The sequence below is a fragment of the Rutilus rutilus genome, assembly GCF_951802725.1.
Source record: "Rutilus rutilus genome assembly, chromosome: 18".
Classification (NCBI taxonomy): domain Eukaryota; kingdom Metazoa; phylum Chordata; class Actinopteri; order Cypriniformes; family Leuciscidae; genus Rutilus; species Rutilus rutilus.
The window spans coordinates 33280432-33295431 of record NC_140231.1 but is presented as its reverse complement, the minus strand read 5'-3'; the positions used below and the strand labels follow the sequence as shown (position 1 = coordinate 33295431).

Here is a 15000-nt window from a genome sequence, read left to right as displayed (position 1 = left end):
TGTCAGTAAATCCCGTCCTCGGTTCACCTTTATCATCGGGGATCATCGGGATCGAGTCCGAGCACGTCTCGGTGTTCCCTCCTCCTGCCAGGAAACTTCTCCTTTCTAACGTCATGTTCTTTTGTTCACACGTAATGATTTAATTGCATCAGCTTGCACTTGAAACCAAAATGAAACTGGTCCGTCGATCAGAACCGACTCAAGTTGTTACTCGTCTTGGGAAATTCACATCAGTCCACCGGAATCGCTCGATTTCCTCGGAAGAATTACAGCCAGAATCCATGTAATCCCACGAGTGCAGAGCCTTTATGATGATACTATCTGAGGACAAAGTGCTTTAATCTGAACTGAAACACGTTTTTGTATCTTCAATCCTTTTATTCAAATAGCAGCTAAACCATTAAATGAGCAACAATAAACAAAACATTAGAATGCTAAAGATTTTAGGGATTTAAGTGTCCGTCTCACATGCATCTGTTTTCCGTGATGCTTCTGTCAGTTCCTCGTATCAATAAATCTTTCATGTTTTCATAATTAATGGAATGGAGTTGGTCTGGTTTTGCAGGCCTTTATTCGTGCCGTACTGAACTTCTTCATCAGCGTTTGTTCTTCTGTGTTCCTGAAGTTTTGTGTGTCCTGGAAAGAAACCATGGGCAGATCTCAGCTCATAAATTAACAGGGATGTGTTTGGAACGGGCCGATTCGTTCGCACCTGTTCCTCATTATCCAGCCTCATCTGTCGCTCACACGGACTGTGATTGGTCGAGAGGAACTCAGCGTTTGGTTTGATCTCACAGTGGTAGTGCAGTTAGTGAGTCAATCATCGCTAGTGCTAGTGCTTATAGTGCTGTGATGGGAACCACTGGACCACAGTCCACAACCCCAACAGCCTAAAACACTCAGAACACCCTAGCAACTGCATAGCAACAGTCTAAAACTCTTAGAACACCCTAGCAACTGCATAGCAACAGCCTAAAACACTCAGAACACCCTAGAACTGCATATCAACAGCCTAAAACACTCAGAACACCCTAGCAACTGCATAGCAACAGACTAAAACACTCAGAACACCCTAGCAACTGCATAGCAACAGACTAAAAGTCAAAACACCCTAACAACTCCATAGCAACAGTTTAAAACACTCCGAACACCCTAGCAACTGCACAGCAACAGCCTACAACACTCAAAACACCCTAGCAACTGCATAACAACAACCTAAAACACTTAGAACACCATAGCAACTGCATAGCAACAGCCTAAAACATTCAAAAACACCCTAACAACTCCATAGCAACAACCTTAACACTCAGAACACCCTAGTAAGGGATATTGAAATGTTACCAGCGTTTCTTACGAGGGCAAAACAAAGTTGTGTGTGTGTGTGTGTGTGTGTGTGTGTGTGTGTGTGTGTGTTTGTGTGTGTTTGTGTGACCTTCTGCCGCTCCCTGTGGGCGTCTCTTGGCTCTGGATGAGTCTTGGCTCTCTGAGAGGTTTATTTGCTGAGGTCTGACCTCTCGTCTCGTGTCTCTGGGCGCCGGGTTTCCTTCAGATGACTTTCTCTGGACTGCCACATTCACATTCAGATTCATCAAATATGGGATTGAGATGAATTTTACAATATTGACCTTATTAATATATTTAAAAAATAGCAAGGTCATGTTATAAGACTCTTCAGTTCGGCACCAGTTGTTTGTGGTAAAATCACTAGGTTTATTGTTTAATTGAACTTTTCCCAGGTGTCTGAATTCTGTTTTTCCATGCGATCGTTGCATCTAAAGCGTGTCCGTCTGAGCGCTGGCGGCTGATGGTGGTGTGGTGTAGTGTGTGTAGTGTGTGTTTGCGAGCCGACAGCTGGCGGTGAGGGCCGCGGGAGCCCGGCGGGGTCGTCCGGACCTCATTTCCAAACGCACTGTAAACAAAAGGTTAAAGAGGGTTCAGATGCGCTGCATTAACAGATGCTCGTCGGCTCAGTCCTCGTTACATCACCGCTATGTGACAAAACATCATTCAAACATTAGTCAAAGATTTTGTAAGCATGTTGCGTAGTTGTGCATGGAGTCGACTGTTTTATTTGTGATAATAACGCAATGAAACATGACCATTTTTGTCCATGCTGAAGTACAAAGGAATTATGAATGCATGCAAAAACAAAAGAGAACCAATGAAATATTAATAACTTTTGCTTTTTCTATGCATTGTTTTGTAGCTGTAGTTTGCCAAATAAGTACCTTAACCGAGTTTAGAGTTTTGTTCTTCCCTTATTTTTTATATATATTTAAAACAAATATGAAATATTTTCCTAATATTTTGATGTTTAATCGAACTTGTAGCGTCATTAAACATAAATATCACATAAATAGATGCCGCCATGATTTTCTCCATAACCTCAGTGTTTTATCTTAATATTTTTCCCTTTTTGCTGATGTTTTCAATATTGCTTTATAGAGTCTTTATTCAGTCTAAAAGAAAAACAAATGTTTTACTCTGTAAATTTGAACTGATCATTATTAGTATTAATCATTTAATTTAAGATGCATCATTTTATATAAGAATAATGCAATGAAACATGACATAATTTTGTCCATACGTTTATACAAAGAAATGATGAATGCATGCAAAAACCTGTAGCTGTAGTTTGCCATTCCTGCCAATTCTGTCAGATAAATATGATTTGATTTTGAAGATGCGTCATTTCTTATTATCTTTGATTCTTCAACATTACGAATCAATGATAATGTGAAATAATGCATCTTATTGATTACTGATCTATATTAATTGATCATTTGATCATTGTTTTGTTTATTTCAACAATTTATTTCACATTTGGTGTGTTTTTAGAGTTTCTGAAGTGATATTTCCCTCTTGTATACCTTGAGTATGATCCCTTCTTGTGCTTTGAGGCGTGATGGTCACTCCACTGATGTGTGCGCATGTCTCCCTCTAGTGGAGAAAACACACACTGCAGCAATGCATCTTTTCAGTTGTGATTCTGCAGAAATAATAATTATTTTTAAATTGTAGGGTGGATGTTCAGTTTATAAAGTGTCTAACCTTTCAGTGGGAATTTTCACGCAAGTAATGTTTTCTCTGTTGGTTTTCAGACGTGGCTTCCTGGGTTTCATGCGTTTATTTTCTTCTCTTTCCTTGTGTTTTAGTTGTATATCTCCAGATCTGCTGCAGTGCATCGTGGGAAACATCTCCGGCTTGTAAGGACTGTGTTTACGGGAGCAGGACTCGCTGGGAAAAGACGTCTGGAGAAACTGAACCAACTGAGTTACAAACTGACCAACGGGATGCCAGGAATGAGTGCGCAGGAATCCAGCACGGTAAACACACACACACACACACACACCTCTCAACAACAGGGATGAATATCGACTGCACTCGCAATCCGATGTGAACGAGAGTTGAATTCAAACAACTTCTTTTAAGAAAGTTTATTGACTAAATAACCTGGAAACAGAAGGTCAGCGCTGCAGGAAATGACATCATCATCATTAGACAAACTTATGATATATTGGAGCTTCAGTTTCAGTTCAGGTTTATTTTATTTCAATTAACGGAAATACATTTTTCCCATGGTTTTAGTTAACTATAAAAGTTTCCTGATTACAAATATTTAGTCAGTTTTCGCTAACTACTGCTTAAAATATGATACATTTACATAACAAGAAATACATTTGAATATTGAACATTAAAAAGAAGGGTAACACTTTACAGTAAGGTTTTGTTTATTTCAGTGTGTGTGTGTTTGAGAGAGTGGGAATGTGAGTGTGTGTGTGTGTGTATATATGAGAGAGACTGTTTTTGTGTGAATGTGAGTGAGTGAGTGTGTGTGTGTGTGTGTGTGTGTGTGTGTGTGTGTGTATGTGTGCATGAGAGAGACTGTTTGTGAGTGTGTGTGTGTGTATATATATGAGAGAGACTGTTTTTGTGTGAATGTGAGTGAGTGTGTGTGTGTGTGTGTGTGCATGAGAGAGACTGTTTGTGAGTGTGTGTGTGTGTGTGTATATGAGAGAGACTGTTTTTTGTGTGTGTGAGTGAGTGAGTGAGTGAGTGAGTGTGTGTGTGTGTGTGTGTGTGTGTGTGTGTGTGCATGAGAGAGACTGTTTGTGAGTGTGAGACTGTTTTTGTGATTGAGTGAGTGTGTGTGTGTGTGTGTGTGTGTGTGTGTGTGTGCATGAGAGAGACTGTTTGTGAGTGTGTGTGTGTGTGTGTGTGTGTACATGAGAGAGACTGTTTGTGAGTGAGTGAGTGAGTGTGTGTGTGTGTGTGTGTGTGTGTGTGTGTGTGTGTGTCTTTTGATATGTATTTGTTTAAACGGCTCCAGATGTTGCTGATGTTGAGCGCTGGATCTGACGGAGCATCTGTCCGCTCACCTGGAGCTTCACACACACTCACACACACACTCTTCTCCTCCGTCGCGTCTCGTTCTCAGTCACCATGTGTTGTCATTCAGGGCTTTTGCTCACATTCTGTTGTTTCGCTCTTTTCTCCAGAGATTTTGACGTTGCCTTTTGATGTTGGACGAACATTTGTGGGTTTTATTGCTGATGAATTAGATTTGATAAACCCGGGGTGCATTTCTGTCAGGACCACTATCATCAAAGACCAATGACAATTAGCATACAGTTAGGATTGGCGGTATGGTTCTGTTCTGGGCAGCCTCGCATGGATAAGAGCGGCAGTAACCCCCCCTTAGGGTGAACAGAACAGAACCAACATCAATGTATTGCAGATATCTTTAAAGTGGGGGTATAATGCCCTTTACACAAGATGTCAAATAAGTCTCTGATATCCCCAGAGTGTGTTTTAGCTCAAAATACCCCACAGATATTTTTATATAGCATGTTAAAGTTTACTTTTTGAGGGTGAGCAAAAAAACACGTTTTGTGTCTGTCCCTTTAAATGCAAATGAGCTGCTGCTCCCGGCGCAGGGGGCGGAGCTTCAACAGCTTGTGTCCTTTTACCTCACACACACATGCTCTGAACATTTCAAAAACGTTTAGCCTTTTATGTTCAAACCGGAGTCAGACAATGATGGAGAGACTCAAGAAGAAGTGACAACATGTAGAAGCAACAGGACATTTCTGAATGATTAGTTGATGAATTTATGAAGCTTATGTGTAGTTATCTTCTAGTCATTGATTAGCATATTCTGTCTTGATCATCTATAAATCGTGTTCAGGGGGCGGGGTTTATGTAAATTCTAGGGTTGGTGATGTCACTAACCCGGGAGGAATGTGGTGTAGTCTCTACCAGCCGTTTGTTGTAGTCCTTAAAAAGCGATTTCTTTAAAAGCAAATATCTCCCTTTGCTTTGAACTCTGAGCGTTGTAACTTTGCAGATGTTGTTTATGCTCAAACAGCAACATTACACACTAACTAAAGTTAGAAAAGTCAAATCATAATCAACCACCCCTTTAATTTCAATATTTTATAGCACAACATAATTTGAGAGTTTAGTCTGATTCAGAAGGCAACACCAAATCCTGACTGACGAGAGGTGGAGCTGGGGAGGGAGGGGGGTAATCAGCTGAAGATAATACTTTACTTTTTTATCCAGTAAATGTATCTTGATTTATCAAATCTTAAAATTTGTGCTGGAAAAAAAGAAAGAAATACTCTTATACATATACAGTGTTATAAATGCATTACTAGTAGTTTGTGCAAGTCAGTCATCACTAGTGCTGTAACCTTTAGTTAGTGTTAGAAACTAAAAACACTTTAATTACAGCCTGTATATATAATGCATTATTTTTAATACATTGTATGATTTCATCAATAATTGTAACCACTATTATACTTATCTATACATTGTTACACCTTTAAAACATTAAAACACACGACAAACAATTTCAGATGTAACGAGGAATCTGCAAATATTGTAATGCATTTTAACTTGAGTTGCATTTATTTATAATGCATTATAATGTACAATATGAATACTTTTATAATGCATTAAACACAGAGGCTTTAAGTGTTATTAAACTCTTTAGTAAGCACATGGCAACCACCCACAACACCCTAGCAACGTAAAATAGATGCTAAAACTACACACTCTGGCAACCATCCATGATTTTCTCTGACATTCACCACTCATATTTTCATATTAATGTATAAATGTAGTTTTATCGTGTGAATTGAAGAGCACAGACGCAGTGAGTGTGAATTTGAGTGCAGGATCACAGTAAACTGGGTCAGAGCGCATCCTCAATCCAGCACCATATGTTACTCCAGCAGACCCTGAGGGAAACACACACACACACACACACACACACACACACTCAAACATACACACACAAACACTCTCACACACACACACACACACACACACACTCTCACACGCACACTCACACTCAACCATACATGCACACACACAGACACAGACACACGCGCACACACACTCTCAAACATACACGCACACATACACATCCGCACACATACACATCCACACACATCCCCACACACACACACACACACACACACGTCTGCACGCACGCACACACATACATACACACACACACACACACAAAGCATTATAGCATTAAGAAAATTAAGCCTATTGTTGGACAATTATGTTTTTTATTGTATTTTAATGACAATTAAACATTCCCCCATCATCATCAAATATATAATTGTTTTCTTTTTCTCTTTTGAAATAATTATCCAGACTTGTATTTCTTTAGATTAAAACAATTATATAAATGTTAACAGTAGGAATATTTTGTAAAATAGGCTTAATTAGATTTTTTTTATTCTATGGTGAAATTTTATCAATTTCTTTTTTTCATAATTACTGTAATAAGATCTAAATGCAAATACAATAAAAAAAACGTTAAAAAAACTTAATTGTCCTAAAATAGGCTTAATTTCCTTTATACATAGTTATTGTGTTTTTCTTTTGGTTTGGGTGTAAAACATGACCTGAGATTCGCCCGTACAGATGTTGAGTTACTGTCTCTCTGAGTCTGCGGTGTGTGTGTGTGTGTGTGTGTGTGTGTGTGTGTGAATGAGGCCGATGTGAAGGTACGACGGACAGCCGGTCACTCTCACGCCTCTGTCACCTGACCTCATTTCCATACTAAACCCCGCCTCCAGGGATTTCAGGGAGTTTATTTCAGCAAACGTGTCGCATCTTCATAACGTTAATCATCTCTGTCATATTCATAAATGCCAGGCTGTCACAGGCTTATATGATGTCATTTATTTCAATTTACTGCTCCGAAACACAGACGCAGCCTCGTCTCGGGGGACGTCCTGCCGAATGAAATCGTATTTGGTGGAAATTAATCACATTAAATCGTAGATTAAGCGATAATCCTCCGCGAGCTCTTAAACACTGTAACGTTAAGTGATTGGCGTCGTGGCTGACCCGGGATCCGCTCGGCCCGTTACCCGGAGATCAGTGCAGCGTCCCTGGGGAAGAGCGCTAGGCGAGTCCCTGGATTAGGCCTTAAAATCGCCCACCGGACCCTCATTTACATAATTACACTTTAATTATGTGAAATATTGCGTGATGGTGGTAACTCCAGTATTCTGAGCACATGTTTATCTGAGATTGTGTGTCGTGTTTACAGACGACCGGCTGTTTGGGATTTTATTATTTTAACCCTTTAAAGCCTGATTTATGAGATAATACTCGAAACATTTTTTTAATGGAAAAGTGTTTTTTGTTGTGCATCATATTTTATACATCAAGCTCAATAAATAGCTCGATTTTATCCAGAGGCCCAAACTGAGCCAAAAATATACTTTTTTTGTTCAGATCCTGATTTTTATGGGAAAAAAGTAAGATGAAATTCTGATGCTTGTAATGTAAATCAATCAGATCTTTATAAGAGCATAGCAGATACCTGTCATGTAAATATCAATATCTGCCAATAAATATGTGTTAGTAAGATGATATTTAATGCTTAGTTTTATGATCAAAGCACTAGTTTTAAAACATATATTGCAATGCAGGTTATCAGACAGGTGTTAATCAGATCACGTTGATCATTTAGAGGCTGTCTCTGTAACTGTGATAGAGAGGATTTATGGGGGTAAGAACGGGATTGTAAAAGAGCCGCTATGAGAATCAGAGTTTATATAATCTGATTTATCGCCTCTCGTTTTCCCTGATCCTCTAAAGCTCAAAGTAACATGTCAGAGCGCAATTACATTTGTCCGGACCAGTGGCTTATGAACTCACTGTTCACATGAGCGTATCTGATCCAACACCACTGAACCTTTACAGAACTACACACACACACACACTCACAAACATTCTCACACACACACACACACACACACGCACACACACACTAACTCACTCACTCACTCACACACACACACACACACACACACACACACACACACACACACACACACACACACACACACACACACACACACACACACACACACACACTAACTCACTCACTCACACACACACACACACACTAACTCACTCACTCACACACACTCACACATTTATAACTTCCTTGTAACCCCCATAATACCATCACATATCCAAACTACCCAAATCTCTTCTGCTGTTTCCTTCATCTGCGGGTCAGAGTGTGTGTGAGCGTGACCTCTGACCTCATGAGTGACAGCTGTGGCATGATGGTAGTCGACAGCGACAGCCAGTGACAGGCCAGTGTGATGCTAATGTCACGTGATCACCCGGGACGCAGTGTGTCGGAGTGAGAAGTGGACGCCATTACACATCAGTGTGTGTGTGTGTGTGTGTGTGTAATTAAGATTTGAGAAGCTGCTCTAAACAGACACAAGCGGAGCTCTTCATCCTCACACTCCTCATGCTGTCTGTACTCAATAGTTAGCAAGATTACAACTAGTGTGTCTCCGATCACGAATGTAGCCGTATGCAATGACTCATAGATGTTATTTTATAATTGAAATAAAACATATATTCTAAATATTTATATTTATATAAAAATTATGTAAAAGAGATCGTTTTTCCAAAAGAGAAGGCCTCACTTTTAATTACTTTACATTAAATGAAATAATGCTTTCTCACTATTTCTTGTGGATTTTCAAACTAAGCGTTCATGCATGATTTGTGGTGTAATATTTCCCACAATCCCTTGCACAACAGAAGACCGAAACTCCCAAAGTATAAATGTGAAATGGTGAATAATCTGTGCTCTTTGCTCATATTTACATGCTAGCAAATAATCTCCCAAAAATTGGAGGAATGGTTATCAGAATAATGGAAAGAATGAAAATATGATTCATTTGTTCAGTTTTCCGTCTGGGTGAAACTGTGTTTCGTGACTCAATCGCATCTGTTCTGTTCTGTCGTAATACGGACACGATTGCCATTATTAGATGGGAGATTCATGTGTTTTCCTTCGGGAATATAACGGTTGCAAAACTCGAGTGGGAATGTTTCTTCAGAGCAGCAGATGCAATCGAGTGTGTGTGTGTTTCTCAGGGAACAGAGAGGAAAGATGTCTCTAAACACAACACAAACAGTCCGAATCGAGCGTCTAAAGGGAAGAGTGTCACGCTGGAGGACGAGGACTGGAACTGGGCGGCCAATAAGAAGACGGCGTTTAACTCCGGATCCAATCTGACACGATCGGGAAGCGTTAAGGATCTCATTTACAGGTTCGATGGATCACTCACTACACGCGCTCTCGGGTCGCTGAAGGTCAAAGGTCAAGACGCGAGCGGACGGGATACCGGGAAAATGAGACATGAAAGCAAAGAAAGAGGGAAGGAGCAGAACCCGGTGTCGTCCGGAGAAATACCAGATCCCAAATTACAGGAAACCTCAGAGCAGAAACGTCCTATCACAGAGAAGAAGACGGAAGATCAGATTAAACACTCTAAAGATGACAAACACAACTCTAAAGAAGACACACACAACTCTAAAGAAGACACACACAACTCTAAAGAAGACACACACAACTCTAAAGATGACAAACACAACACTAAAGAAGACAAACACAACACTAAAGATGACAAACACAACTCTAAAGAAGACACACACAACTCTAAAGATGACAAACACAACACTAAAGAAGACAAACACAACAATAAAGAACTGAAGCAACAAAAGCCCAGGACAGAGAGTCCGGATGCTCCTGTTCCAGGTCCGGTAAGTCCGGGATCGGATCCGATCGCTCGCAGTCGTCAGTCGCTCTGCTTCACAGCGAATCTCCACTCGCCTCACATCCACCTGTCAATCATCCGTTTGATTTCCAGCTGCACGCTTCATCAATCAGCTCTGACACTAATCAATCCAACACACTCGTCTTGATGTTTCAGAGCGTCTTGTCTGCGCATGAGCAGTGTTGTTCGAGTGGAATTGAAAAATGATTATAGGTTTTACTAATCGTTTTTATTTTTATATTTCCCTTTTTATTTACATTATTTTAGATTTATATATATCTTTTTTTTTTTTTAATTTTATTTAAATTTAAAATTTTTATTTTATTTTTTTACTTCTATTTATTTATTTATATTTTATTTTACTTTATTTTTTAATTGAAAAAAAATAAAAAATTTATTACATTTTTTTTTTTTTTATTATTTATTTATTTATGTATATTATTTTAGATTTAATAAAAAAAAGTAATACATTTTTTTTTTATAATTTTTTATTTATTAAAATTTTAGCCCTGCGCATGAGCGCTTTAGATGTGCATGTCTGTGTTTGTTGCGTCTCAGTGTTTGTAACTACACAACATTCGTCTGATCTTGTGTTGATTGAATAAGGCCCTGGAACCCCGGCTCTATCCTCACTCTCTCACTCTCTCTCTTTTACCCAGCATTCCAACGGCTGCAACGGGGAGAAGCAGAACAGCAGTCCTCCGTCTGAAGACGAACCCTCCACCCCTAAAGCCCGGCCCAACCCCAAATACCAGCTGTTCCTGGGGTCCAACGGCTCCGTGGGCTCCAACGGGACCAACGGGGACCTCAGGAGGATCAGCTCAGCCATGCGTGGGTCTATGGAGTCGCTGTCATCCCGGGACTGGGACAGCGTGTCCGTGAGTGTCCGCTTAAAAATATAGAAATAAAATGTAAAAATAAAAAATTATGTAAATATATATATTTTTTGCAGTAGCCATGTACAGTGGTCATTTACAGTATACGTTTGCAGTAGGCGTTTACAGCAGTCATTTACAGTAGTCGTTTACAGTAGTCATTTACAGTAGTCATTTACAGTAGTTGTTTACAGTAGTCATTTACAGTAGCCATGTACAGTAGTCATTTGCCGTAGACGTTTACAGTAGTCATTTACATTAGGCATTTACAGTAGGCGTTTACAGCAGTCATTTTCAGTAGTCATTTACATTAGACGTTTACAGTAGGCGTTTACAGCAGTCATTTTCAGTAGGTGTTTACATTAGGCATTTACAGTAGCCATGTACAGTAGACGTTTACAGTAGTCATTTACAGTAGGCGTTTACAGCAGTCATTTTCAGTAGTCATTTACATTAGACGTTTACAGTAGGCGTTTACAGCAGTCATTTTCAGTAGGTGTTTACATTAGGCATTTACAGTAGCCATGTACAGTAGACGTTTACAGTAGTCATTTACAGTAGACGTTTACAGTAGTCATGTACAGTAGGTGTTTACAGTTGGCGTTTACATTAGGTGTTTACAGTAGTCCTTTACAGTAGTCATTTACAGTAGGTGTTTACAGTTGGCGTTTACATTAGGTGTTTACAGTAGTCCTTTACAGTAGGTGTTTACAGTAGGCGTTTACATTAGGTGTTTACAGTAGTCCTTTACAGTAGTCATTTACAGTTGACATTTACAGTAGTCATGTATAGTAGGCGTTTACAGTAGTCATGTACAGTAGGCGTTTACAGCAGTCATTTTCAGTAGTCATTTACAGTAGGCGTTTACAGTAGTCATGTACAGTAGGCGTTTACAGTAATGCCTCTGTGTTCCTCCAGATGGGCGGCTTTGACAGTCCTCCCAGAGTTTTCAACAGTCCATATGCGACGCTGTCGTTGGACTACAATCCCATCAACAGAATGGCAGATTTTAAGGTAAATAAGTCACATTCTGTATTTATGTATGAGTGTGTGTCCCTCTAGTGGACAGAACATGTACTTCAGCTCCACCCGTGTGTGTATGAACACCTAAAGTGTCACATAAATACTTAACTGTCTTCAACAATGATTATCCACTTCTTTTATAATTATTATAGCTTTTGTGACTTCATATTAATCCAGACTACACAAGATAAAACTTCATCTGTCACACTGCAGGACTATTGACTGTTGTATTTGTATCAGACACAGGAAGTGATGTCACCTGGCGTCTCTGAGATGAACCTCTTTGGTCTGAACCGAAGCGTGAGTCCCGCTACGAGTCCGGCGCTCGGTCACCGCTCGCGCATCGGCTACGACAGTCTGACGCGCAGACGAGACGTGAGCGTGAGTTAAATAATTTAAAGTTTAGTAAAAAAAATTATAGATTTAAATTAATTGTTTATTTATATATATATTATTTAAATAATATAATAACATATTTATATTAATTATAGTAATACATTATGCACACATACACACACACACACACACACACACACAAGTATATATTATAAATATTTAATTAATTTATGTAATGTAATATTAATATATGTATATAAATATGTAATTAAATAAATGTATAAAACATTTTTAAATTATAGATTTAAATGAATTATATATGTGTGTATATATTAAATAAAATAATACAATAACTAATTAAATATTCATTCAATATATATATATATATATATATATATATATATAAAATTTATTTTTATTAAATAAATAAATACATTTATATTTGATAATTTTACAATTATGTATATATATTCATTTAAATATATAATTAAATGACTTACATTTTATATATATGTATATATATGTATATATAGTTATTATTCAATATAGCCATACATTTTAGTTTTACTGACACTGTGTTTAACTACAACTAAGTAAAAATAAAAAGTATTTGAACTGTTGTTCTCCCAAAGGCGACACCGAGTCAACTCATGCAGCGAAACAACCAGCCGAACAAGCGTGATTACGTGCAGGAGTTGACCAATCAGCTGGACGACTGTCGCAGGGTCAGTGTCAAACACACACACTCTCCACAGCCAAACACACACACACAGTCTCCACAGCCAAACACACACACTCTCCACAGCCAAACACACACACACAGTCTCCACAGCCAAACACACACACTCTCTCACTATAGCCAAACACACGCACACTCTCTCCACAGCCAAACACACACACACTCTCACCATAGCAAAACACACACACACACACACACACACACACACACACACACACACACACACACACACACACACACACACACACACACACACACACACACACACACACACACACACACACACACACACACACACACACACACACACACACTCTCTCCATAGCAAAACACACACACACACACACACACACACACACACACACTCTCCACAGCCAAACACACACACATTCTCCACAGCCAAACACACACACACTCTCTCACTATAGCCAAACACACACACACTCTCCACAGCCAAACACACACACACACACACACACACACACTCTCACCATAGCAAAACACACACACACACACACACACACACACACACACACACACACACACACACACACACACACACACACACACACACACACACACACACACACACACACACACACTCTCTCCATAGCCAAACACACACACACTCTCCATAGCCAAACACACACACACTCTCCACAGCCAAACACACACTATAGTGTTCTTCTGCTGTTCTGCAGAGGTTTCTGTCCACTGGAAATTATTCAGAAAAACTGAAATGTTTTGCTCAGGTCAATCCAGTGTCTGTATAGACATGCATGAGCTGGAAACACTTTACAATAAGTTTTACAATGGTTCTCTGCTGTCAGTAAGAGTAAAATCCTCAAGTTTTTCCACAGAATTCATGCAGAAAATGTAGATTATCTTTAACGTGTGTTGATGCATGTGCTCCAGAGGAACCAGTTTCTGGAGGCGGAGAGCGTCGAGCTGGAGAAGGAGAGGAATCAGATCCGCTTCGAGATGCGAGGACTTCTGGTGAACAATGAAGATCTTCTGCGGACCAACACTCAGATGCAGGGAGAGACCAACCGGCTGAGAGAGAGGATCGTGGAGTTAGAGAGCAACAACAACGTGATGCAGGAGCGCTTCAAAAAGATGGAGGTACAGTTCGTTTTCTCCATAAGGACACGATTTTTAATGATAACTTCTAAACCTTTAAAGACAGTGAGCTGTGAGGTTGCTAATCAATGGTGTTTGCTTCTGTTGAACCTGTTAGCCTGCATTATTTCAACTTATTCTTAAAATAATCATGTTTAACAGTGGAATTCTTGATGAAGAACTACATTACCCATAATGCTGTGCTGAAAATTCCACCAATCAGAGAGTCGAAACTAGAGCTTGTTAGCTCCGCCCACTCCCATGAATGCAAATGACGTAATGGAGTCGTTATAAGTAGTTTTATAATCCTCAATCCCCAGTTTTAAATCAAAATGACATTTGATTATGTCATTCGCAGTGCATCATGGGATTGTAGTTCTTTCCCTCACTAAAGATGTTCAGTTCACAGTCTATTTTGCTTTGGTTCATGGCGCTTTAACCAAGACTTTTTTAAAATCCCAGTGGGAGAAATGAATGGAGAAAAGTGGGCGGACACTAATGCACTCTAGAGCCGTGATCAGGTGATGGAGATGATTGACAGGTGTGTGTGTGTGTGTGTGTGTGTGTAGAACGAGCTGAAGGAGGCACGTGAGGTGATGGTGGAAGCAAACACTCAAGAGTACGCCTTCAACTTTCTGCAACAGACGCTCAAGAACAAAATACAAGACACAGAGGTGTGTATGACACAAACACACAAACTCTCTTAATGTCATCATTATTACTATTTCTTTTTAAATGCTAGTGTGTATAATGATATATTCATGGCAGGGTTATTTTAATTAAC

The 15000-nt window shown here is 39.4% G+C and overlaps 1 protein-coding gene across 3 annotated transcripts in view; it reads left to right on the top strand.

The window, feature by feature from the left end:
- LOC311277052 (uncharacterized protein) overlaps window positions 1-15000 on the top strand; it is a 43603-nt gene that overhangs the window by 19424 nt on the left and 9179 nt on the right. For 2 of the 3 annotated variants that reach the window (XM_084387180.1, XM_084387179.1), the window contains 7 exons: window positions 3156-3326; window positions 10784-11002; window positions 11918-12013; window positions 12263-12403; window positions 12991-13083; window positions 14013-14219; window positions 14786-14890. In XM_084387180.1, coding sequence (XP_084243306.1) covers window positions 3294-3326; window positions 10784-11002; window positions 11918-12013; window positions 12263-12403; window positions 12991-13083; window positions 14013-14219; window positions 14786-14890 — 894 coding nt within the window. In that variant the 5' untranslated portion in view covers window positions 3156-3293. Of the gene's footprint in view, window positions 1-3155; window positions 3327-9441; window positions 10111-10783; window positions 11003-11917; window positions 12014-12262; window positions 12404-12990; window positions 13084-14012; window positions 14220-14785; window positions 14891-15000 lie in introns of all 3 variants that reach the window. The other variant, XM_084387178.1, reaches the window with a different exon arrangement.